This window comes from Phacochoerus africanus, chromosome 4, assembly GCF_016906955.1.
Source record: "Phacochoerus africanus isolate WHEZ1 chromosome 4, ROS_Pafr_v1, whole genome shotgun sequence".
Taxonomy (NCBI): domain Eukaryota; kingdom Metazoa; phylum Chordata; class Mammalia; order Artiodactyla; family Suidae; genus Phacochoerus; species Phacochoerus africanus.
In genome coordinates this window covers 5,926,473-5,936,502 of record NC_062547.1, presented here as the reverse complement: position 1 = coordinate 5,936,502, position 10,030 = coordinate 5,926,473, and the positions used below count along the sequence as shown (strand labels likewise).

Below are 10,030 nucleotides of genomic sequence, written 5' to 3'. Positions count from 1 at the left end.
TGGGGGAGGGAGTTCTGGTAAACTGCCTGAGAGTCCTGGAGCTGGCGAAGTTGGGCGGGGGCGGTCCTAAGACAGTGGTGGGCGGGGCTTACAAGGGCCGGGGCGGGGCCATATAAGGGGCGTCAGCTCGAGAATGGGAGGGTCTCTGCCGACTGGGGCTAAGGCTCGCCGCAAGGGGCGGAGTCTTGGGTGGGGCGGGGCTTACACGGGGCGGGACCTAGGGGCAGAGGGTGGGGCTTGGCTGTTGGCGCTCGTACCCCTCCCTGGGCCCCGGGTGTCCCCGTGACGAGGCAGCGCGGAGACGCCGCGGGCCGGGCCCATCCCGCTGCAGCCCTGGGCCGAGCAGGGCGAGGCACAGAGGGAGGCGGCGCCGAGCGGGGGTCGGGAGCGCGGCCAGGTGAGGCCGCCGGGACGGAGGGGGCGCGGGCTTTGCCAGGCGGGCCCCAGCGGGCGCGGGGGGCGTGTTTGTGTGTCTGAGTGGCGGGGGTACTCGGTCCGAGGGCGGGCGCCTGTGGCTCTTTGCGCGATCGCTCCTACTGTCGCGGGTCCAGGGTGGGCTCTGCGCCCGTCTGGGCATTGCCCGCGGGGCTCGGGTTGTGCGGAACTGTGTGCGTGCGCGCGCGTGTTTGTGTGGAAGGGCCGCCGGGTGTATATCTGCGTATGCGTTGGGGTGTCATTGTACCTGCCCCGGGCGCGGGGCGACGGCCTGCCCCGGCGCAGTCCCTCTTGCGCGGAGATGTTTTCCAAACAGGCTTCCTGCGGAGACAGGCTCTGCTGCAGCCCGAGCGGGAGGGGGGAGCTCCGCCCCCACAGGCCTCCAGAGACCCGAGGCGGCCCAGGGACTGCAGATTGACACCTGAGGGAGGGAGGGAGGGAGGGAGGGAGGGGGCGACCGCCTAGGAGGGGTCCACAGGGTGAAGACAAGATAGGGAGACTGAGGCAGATGGATAAGGAGGTAGAGGTGGTCAGACAGGCAGAGATGGAGAGGAGGGTGGGGAGAGATGGTGAAAAGGACAGCGGTGGGGACAGAGAGTCATTGAGAAAACAGACAGAGGCCTAGACTGGCAAAGGGGCAGAAAGATTAAGATGGACAGGTAGATTCCAAGAACCTGACCGAAGGATTACTCAGAGGTCTTAAGGCTGAAAGCAAAACCCAGGAACTGAGTCTAAGACGAGCAGTAAGGGCCCTCAGCCCCTGCGGGTGCCTTTCTCCCAAGCAGATCCCAGACTGAGGTCCTGGCCAAAAAGAAGCTTCTGGCCACCCCAAGCCAGTCCATCCCTCTGGCCTTGCCAAATATTCTGACCCTCTGACTGTGGCCCCTCCCTCCAGGTTCCATTCCATCCATCTCCCTTCTGGGGTATTCCAGCAACCCTGTCAGCTTAGTGGTTGCCATAGCAACAGTGTGGGTGAAAGGTCATTCTGGTCTCAGCCTAGGTGGCCTGCAGCAGCTGGCACTGAGGGGCGTTGGGATGAGAGGCTGCAAAGCTCTCTTTCTTCTCTCTCACTCTGCCCAGAATGGTGCTGGAAGGAAACCCTGAAGTGGGGTCCCCCCGAACCTCAGACCTCCAGCACCCAGAGAACCAGGGCTCTTGCATCCTCTCTTCTCCCGGTGAAGATGCACAGCCAGGGGAGGAGCCCATCAAATATGGCGAACTCATCGTTCTGGGGTGAGCCTCCCTGATTCCGGGGGAGGGGTGGAACACCAGGCACCCCACAGGACAGCCAGACCAAGCACCCCAGCTCACCCCACTTACAGCCTTCTGCTGTTTGTCCCTCCTCCCCCTCCCAGGTGAGAGACAAAATTGCCCAAACCCACCTCAATTCATAATTGTTATTTTAATCTTCCCATTTTTCATAAATGACTGAGACAACTCTAACTGCCCCCCTAAGTTTCTGAGCAGAAGAAAGTAACGGCAGCTGCCTTTCATAAAGCACCTAGTGTGTGTAGTCCGGGGCGAGGAACTCTGGTACGCCATCCAAACTGCTTGGTTCACATCCTGCCTCTGCAAGTTGCTTAACTTCCCTGCGCCTCTGTTTTCCCCTTTACCAGTAGGGACGATGGTAATAATAACTCAGAGGGTTGTCAGCAGGAATGGATGCGGTGATTTCCGCAAAGCACATAAAATAGTGCCCGGCACGTACCAAGTGTTCTGGGAGGCAGGCCTGTGCCGAGCCCTTTCATGGACATTATTTCATTTCAATCTTCACAAAGATGCTGTGAGGAAGGAGGTGAGGAAACCGAGGCTCAGAGAGGGGAAGTGACTGGCCCAAGGGCACACAGCTGGTAAGTGGCAGGGCTGGGATTTGGACCCAGGTCTTTCTTACTTTAGGTTCTAGTGCATTTGCACTGAGCCACAGCTGACCCTCACGCTACAGATGAGGAAACTGAGGCCAGGGGAGAGGAAGCGACGTGAGTTGATGGCTGAGTAGACTTCATCTCTTCCTGGTCTTCTCCTGACCAGCATCCCTGCACCATCCACCTTGCTCTCGCCCCAGGCACAGGCTCCTCTCCTTCCTCCCCCCTCTATACCTCCTTTTGGACTCTCTCTTTGCCCTGAAGAAAGTACCCGAGAGGCTATGTTACCACTGTGATGATTATTTAGAAATAATAATGATTACTGTTTGTTGACATGTACATGCCACGTGCTTTTATTTTTTTCAGTGGTAACAACAATAGCTAACATCTATCAAGAACTTGCTAGATGTATGCCTCTGTGCCAAGCATTTTTAAGTGCTTTATCTTGTTTAGTTCTCACAATGAATCTGATAAATGAGCCCCATCTTAAAAAGGGTGTGTGATGTGTGAAAGAGCCAGGTTCATCTGTCCAAGCCCAGAGCCTGTGTCCTGAAGGGAACTGCCCCACCCACCCTATGTGGGAAGAGCTTACAAAGGCAAAAGTGATGCCCCTCTTGGGGGTACCTGCATTAGAAACATAGCTGCGTGCTGTCCCAAAGGAAGAGCAGGCATTGCAGCTGAGGGTGAGGCCACTGATGGGGGAGGGCTCAGCCCTGGGGGGGGAGGGTAGGCCCTCTTAACTGTCATTTGTTCTCTGCGGAGCAGCGAAAGCCCACCGTGGCTGGACATCAGAGCCACCGGCAGAGCACACTGAAAAATACCCATTAACAGGCCCATTCCAAATGTATAGAACCAGAACCTCCCTGTGTGGGGCAGGGAAGATTCTGATTCAAGTGGTCCTTGCCCGTATTTGGCAGCCGTTCATCCAATTCACTCCCTGCTGCCAAACCTTCCGTGGCTCCCCACTGCTTATGGAACAGAGTCCAGAATCCCCAGCCTGGTGCTCGGGGCCCTCCTACCGACTTCATCTTCCCAAGAAGATGCACTTCACCACCCACATCATCCCTCTGATCTCACCCAACCCTACCAGCCTCAGGGCCTTCGCTCAGGGTGAACCCTCCATCCAGCAAGTCTTCTGCAAAAGAGGCTGGAGTCAGACAGACCCGAGTTCAAGTCTAGACTTTTTCCACTGAAGAGCCTGGGACCTCAGGCAAGTCATTTTACCTCCCTGAGCCTCATTTTTCCTCATTCGTCAAATGAGAAGAAAGTTACTTGCCTGGCAGGACTCTGCATAGATTCCATTAGGTAATTAACACTGCAAAGCACCAGGAACACAGCAGCTCCAGCACATGGCAGGGATCAAGGTTATGACTCATCCCATCTTTGCCTTCCACACTCATTCCCTCTCGACAAGAGCTGGAAAGGAAGGTAGAGATTTGATGTGTGTGGATATATGGAGGTAGCGGCACTGTGGGTCTATTTCCTTCTTTCATTCTGGTTTCCAGTAGTACTTGTGTTGCGATAAATGACAGTTTGCTAAAGGTGCATCCTTCCTAGTTCTTCAAGGCCCAGTATAGGTGTCCCCTCTCCTAGAAACCCGATCCCAGGGCCTGGGTCTGGCAGGTGGCACCCAGGTTCCTTGAAAAACTAAGGACCTCCCCCTCCCCTGCCACTGAGGGCACAGAACTGACCTCTAGCTTGTCACCTATGCTACCCCAGCACCTAGCACCTAGCCAGGCATGGTTCAAGAGCCCGGAAAACACTGGTTAATTGGATGAAAGGCCTTTCGAAGATACTCTGACCCCCACCCAACTCCCTAAAGGCACCAATTTGATATAGTAGGGTCTTCTAGTTTGGGGTGGTTCTAGGGCTTGTATGTTAAGGTAGGGTCTGCCCAGAAGTTGGCAGAGGCTCACTTTCTCTCTCTCTCTCTCTCTCTCTCTCTCTCTCTCTCTCTCTGAAACCCTTTCTTCTTAACTCCCGCATCCACAGCTACAATGGGTGTCTGGCAAGTGGGGACAAGGGCCGCCGTCGAAGCCGCCTGGCACTGAACCGCCGGCCACATGCCAACGGAGTGAAGCCAGATGTCATGCACCACATCTCCACACCGCTCGTCTCCAAGGCAAGCAGCTCGTCCTAATGGACCTGGGTGCTGGTCTTCTTGGTCCTGCCCTGGGAGCAGGGGAGCCCACGGGGTCTCCACTCACCACCCTGGGCTACAAGAGAGATGGTGCTGATGGAGAGGCCTTGCAGTGGGCTACAGCCGGCAAAAAGCGTTTCCTTGACCACCAGAGCCCATCCATTGGATGGAAGTGATCAGCATCATCTCAGAAGCAGCCAAGGCTCAGGGAGGGGATGTGTCCGTCACAACAGCAATGACAAAGGGAAAGCCTTTGGCTTCAGAGGTTGGGGCTTAGAATTCGGGCTCTGCTGTTTCCAGCTGTGTGAGAATTTTTCTCCTCTCTGAGCTTTGGTTTCTTACCTGTCAAAGGGGAATGGGAACCCTGCCTCCTGCAGGTGGCCCCAGGGTACTGAAGGTATCCCGTGTAAAGTGCAAGCTGCACAATGCACCCTCTGCGAAGGGTGGGACTGGGAGTGGCCACTGAGCTTTGGGCTCCAGCTTCTGGCTCAGAGGCTCACGTGTCTCCTGGGCACAGGCCCAGGGAAGTGACTTCTTCTTTTTGTCACCAGGCACTGAGCAACCGTGGCCAGCACAGCATCTCGTACACACTGTCCCGGAGCCACTCGGTCATAGTTGAGTACACACACGACAGTGACACAGACATGTTCCAGGTATGCTCGGGCACCTCCCCAAGTCTTCTGGCCTCTGGGCCACGAGGCCTGGATGCTCAGCTCAGCAGGTGTTCCAGGGGGAGGATGGCAGACCAAAGGCCCTAGGGCAGGTGCCTCAGGCTCTCAGGGCAGTGGACCACTCCTCTGAGAAGGAAGCAGGATATCCCAGTAAGGGCTGTTGACTTCCCAGCCACACAGCAAGTCAGTGGCTACAGCGAGGTTCAAACCCAAGCCTGGGCTCCCGGGCTGGAGAGTCATGCAGCTTAGGGGTTCACAGTGTGGTGTGAGTCCTGCTGCCTGGCTTCAGCTCCCAGCTCGGTCGATTAGCAGCTGGATGACTCTGGGCAAGAGCCACATAACCTCTCTGGGCCTTGGTTTCCTCATCTGTAAAGTGGGGCTGCATGGCATTGTTAGGAAAGCTTAGGTGAGATACTGCATATAAAATGCTTAGCATGAGGAGTTCCCACTGTGGCTCAGTGGGTTAAGAACCCAGATTAGTATCTGTGAGGATGCAGCTTCCATCCCTGGTCTTGCTCAGTGGGTTAAGGATCCAGTGTTGCCGTGAGCTGTGGTGTAGATTGCAGAGTCTGCTCCGATCCTGCGTTGCTGTGGCTGTGGTGTAGGCCGGCAGCTATAGCTCTGATTTGACCCCTAGCCTGGGGACCTCCATATGCTGTGGATGCTGCCCTAAAAAGGAAAAAAAAAAAAAAACGAAAAACAAAAAAGGAGTTCCCATCATGGCGCAGTGGAAACGAATCCAATTAGGAACCATGGGATTGCGGGTTCGATCCCTGGCCTCGATCAGCGGGTCAAGGATCTGGCGTTGCCGTGAGCTGTGGTGTAGGTCGTAGACACTGCTCAGATGTGGTGTTGCTGTGACTGTGGTGTAGAGTGGCAGCTACAGCTTTGATTAGACCCCTAGCCTGGGAACCTCCATATGCCTCAGGTGCAGCCCTAAAAAGACAAAAAAAAAAAAAAAAAAGCTTATAGGAAATACCAAAAATTCACTACTTTTTTAAACTAGTATTTGAGCACTCCCATACCATAGGTGTCAGTTACCCTTTCACTGCTCTATCTGCAAATCAACTAGTTTTTATTGAGTGGGGTGCTTCTGAGAACCGTGGGGGAGACAGAGAAGGAGAAGCCTGGGGAATTGGGATGGTGCTGTCCCCTCATTGTTCGGTGCCCCTGCACGCAGCACAGCTGCTGGGAGCCCTGGGCTGGGAAGCCTTTGGGAGTGAGTTCTGCACACAGCATCCCTGTGCTAACCCTTCCCTCCCTCACAGATTGGTCGCTCCACCGAGAACATGATTGACTTCGTGGTAACAGACACGTCGCCTGGAGGGGGCGCTGCTGAGGGCCCCTCTGCCCAGAGCACGATCTCCCGCTACGCCTGCCGCATCCTCTGTGACCGCAGGCCGCCCTATACTGCCCGCATCTATGCCGCTGGCTTCGACGCCTCCAGCAACATCTTCCTTGGAGTGAGTGAGCCCCCCCAAGGAGGGACGGGCACTTCATCTGAGAGGGAGCCGAGGGGTAGGCTGAGGAGGGGCGGCATCCTGGGGGGAGGGACCCGCCTGACTCCTAGCCATGACCTAAGCAGGGATTTGCAACCCCACTTAACAACCGAGCAAAGCCAGGCTCAGAGGGGTCAAGTGACGCCCAAGGCCTCGCAGCATCAGTTCAGTCCCGGTCCTTTCCGGGCCACCTCTGGGCTTGAGGGTAGAGGGGCAGCACTCCTGGCCTGCTGGGGGCCGCTTGGGGATGTGACCTGATCCCACATGTGGTCCTAGGAGCGGGCAGCCAAATGGCGGACCCCCGACGGCCTGATGGACGGCTTAACCACCAACGGGGTGCTGGTGATGCACCCGGCCGGCGGCTTCTCTGAGGACTCAGCCCCAGGTGTCTGGCGGGAGATCTCGGTCTGTGGGAATGTGTACACTCTGAGGGACAGCCGCTCGGCACAGCAGCGGGGGAAACTGGTAGGTGGCCTGTTCACTGACCCCCTCCCCGTTCCTTCCCTGCCCTTCCAATCTGCCCTTCCCCCCTGCCCGAGCCAGGCGATGGCCTCGTCCTGCTGCTCAAGGGAGCCCCAACAGGCTCTGTGTGGGGGCGTTGCCTCTTGTCCCCATAGAGGGGACCAGACCAGCATCTGCAAGTAGAGCCCACATACTGCCAGAGGTCCGTGGTGGGGGGTGGGAAGTGGCGCACACAGACACACCGCGCAGGACCAAGTGGCGGTGGGGTGTCAGCCGCTTAAAAATTCACACCCTCTTACGAGGGTGACACTTGGCCTGTGTGTGAGCAATTTATAGCCTAAAGTGTTGGCAGTTTGTAACGTGTCTGTCACATTCACACGGGCTTAGCTTTATTCTCTCCCAGCAGGAAAGGGCCTTGAGTAGCTCTGACACAGGTGACAGTGAACGCGCCACGTGGTACAGATCAGAGAATTAATATGAGGTTCGCGGGGCCAAGCGCCTCAAATGGCCCACGCAGAGTTTTTTCTCTGTATGAGCACGTTGGGCAAAGAAATGCCAGACCCCAAGGAAAAGCATGGCTTTCGTTTCCAGAGCATCGACTCTATGGGGAGATCTGAGGAAACATTATTTTTTCAAGTTATGCCTGTGACTGTTTCACTAGTACACACGTATTGAGCACCTACTGTGTTCCAGGTACTGTTCTGTGTGTTTACATTGATGGATTCATGAGAACCACTTGCTAGACAGGGAAGCAGAATCCGTCTTGTGGATAAGAAGTTAAGACACAGAGAGGATGAGTTACTCCCCGAGGGACACAGAGTTAGGAAATGATGGTGAGGCTGGAATTTGCAGCCAGACAATCTAGTGCCGGAGTCCTTGCTTTTAACCACAGCCCTTAGGACAGCTGCTTTGGGCTAAGTCCCCAGTGTTTTGGACAGAGGACTTTCCATTAGGGGAGAGCCTGGGAAAATGTTTTAGAAAACCCTCATTTTGGTCTAGACCTTCTGATTTGACAGATGAGGTGACCAAGGCCCACATTCCACGGAGAGTAAGCAATGGTGCCTGCCTGGGACCACTTGCCTACCTTCCCATGGCTTCTCAGTCTTTCCTGCTTCTCTGCCCCAGCCCTATGGCCTCCTCTGCCCCAGCCCTACCCCTTCTCTGTCCCACCCCTACCGCCTCCTCTGCCCCAGCCCTACCCCTCCTCTGCCCCAGCCCTACCCCTTCTCTGTCCCAGCCCTACCGCCTCCTCTGCCCCAGCCCTACCCCTCCTCTGCCTGAGCCAGCACCACTGGTCCCGGGTGCTCCCTCCAGGGAGGTTCAGTGGGATGGATGGGGGGGGGGCTTGTCTGGGGTGATGGTGGCCGATAGCAGGGGTTTCAGGAGCCTCTTGGGCACTAAGGTCCTTCCGCTGCCCCTGCAGGTGGAAAATGAGTCCAACGTGCTGCAGGACGGCTCCCTCATCGACCTGTGTGGGGCCACGCTGCTGTGGCGCACGCCGGCGGGGCTGCTGCGGGCACCCACGCTGAAGCAGCTGGAGGCCCAGCGGCAGGAAGCAAACGCGGCTCGGCCCCAGTGTCCCGTGGGCCTCAGCACCCTGGCTTTCCCCAGCCCGGCCCGTGGCCGCACTGCACCCGACAAGCAGCAGCCCTGGGTCTACGTCCGCTGCGGCCACGTCCACGGCTACCATGGCTGGGGCTGCCGGCGAGAACGGGGTCCCCAGGAGCGCGAGTGTCCTCTCTGCCGCCTCGTGGGGCCCTATGTGCCCCTATGGCTCGGCCAGGAGGCTGGCCTCTGCCTGGATCCTGGGCCGCCCAGCCACGCCTTTGCGCCCTGCGGCCACGTCTGCTCCGAGAAGACTGCCCGCTACTGGGCTCAGACGCCGCTGCCCCATGGCACCCACGCCTTCCATGCCGCCTGCCCCTTTTGTGGGGCCTGGCTCACTGGCGAGCATGGCTGTGTCCGCCTCATTTTCCAGGGGCCGCTGGACTAGGCTCCCTGGGGCCTCCTGCTGCTGCGCCCGCCTGCCCACCCAGGTCCCCCACCTCCTGCAGCCCAGAGGGAGCTCTGCATGTGGGACTCTACCTGCTGGCACATAGCCAGCCGGATGGACGCGTTGGATGGGCTGTGCCCTTCCTCTCTTAACTCTGACTCCGAAGGGGGTCCCCGCGACTCCTATCCCCAGTCAGAATAATGGGGCCATCGGCACCAGCTCTCACTCGGGCCGATGGATGGGAGCCCACCCCTGTGCCCCAGCCCGTCCTGGGGCATCCCACATCATGCCGCCTACACTGTGCCCCTGGGGGAGTGAAGGGGCCGGGAGCCCCTGACCCCCAGCTTAGGCTGGCTGTGCCCTGAGCCTGCCAACCCAGCTCCAGATCATCGCCCTGCTGCTGCTCTGGGTTCCTCTATAAACCTTGCCGCTCAGCTGCCCTCCCAAATCCCGCGCGTCCCACGTGCGTGCATCGCCTCCCGCCCCCGAGTGAGTGACGGGTGGGCGGCAGGCGGGGACTGACATCCGCTGAGCCCCCACGGCGGTCTGGACTGCTTGCCAAATGGGATCTGGGGACACAGAGACAGTCAGACCTGGTTCCCTGCCCGGTGGAGTTCGCAGGCTAGCGGATGCCAGCCCAAATTACTGAATGACAGCCTGGCTTCCTGTGTGCTAGGATCCGAGAAGTATGGGGAGCTGTGAAGCCGGTCTCACTGGCGGGTAGGAAAGCGAGGAGTGAGAGAGATTCACTGAGGGGGTGCATCCGGGCTCAGCCCCAGTGGCTGGCTGGGGATCCTCACAGGAAGGGAGGGAGGGGGCCCCAGACAGAAGGGAGGGGGGGGCACAGGCGCAGGTGTAAGTGTGCAGGGAACTGAGTGAGGGGTTCAGAGCGGCTGCAGCATGGACTGCAGCGGGGCAGAAAGGAGCCTGGAGGTTGGGGCCGTGCTGGCAGGGAAGATGCTGGAGGG

At 58.0% G+C, this 10,030-nt stretch overlaps 1 protein-coding gene across 7 annotated transcripts; it reads left to right on the top strand.

Moving 5' to 3' along the window:
- Positions 1-253: 253 nt before the first annotated feature.
- PELI3 (pellino E3 ubiquitin protein ligase family member 3) lies at positions 254-9,510 on the top strand. 7 transcript variants are annotated; one of them, XM_047775183.1, is made up of 8 exons: positions 254-397; positions 1,516-1,668; positions 2,214-2,285; positions 4,290-4,419; positions 4,989-5,090; positions 6,377-6,571; positions 6,884-7,072; positions 8,493-9,510. In XM_047775183.1, the coding sequence occupies exons 2-8, from the start codon at positions 1,517-1,519 to the stop codon at positions 9,060-9,062; spliced, it is 1,410 nt and encodes a 469-aa protein (XP_047631139.1). In that variant the 5' UTR covers positions 254-397; position 1,516; the 3' UTR covers positions 9,063-9,510. The 7 variants fall into 7 exon arrangements, with proteins under 7 accessions (XP_047631139.1, XP_047631141.1, XP_047631140.1 ...); XM_047775184.1 differs by having other exon boundaries at positions 261-397; positions 1,431-1,668; XM_047775186.1 differs by lacking the exon at positions 254-397 and adding an exon at positions 2,332-3,507 and having other exon boundaries at positions 1,637-1,668; positions 2,214-2,230.
- The last annotated feature ends 520 nt before the right edge of the window (positions 9,511-10,030 follow it).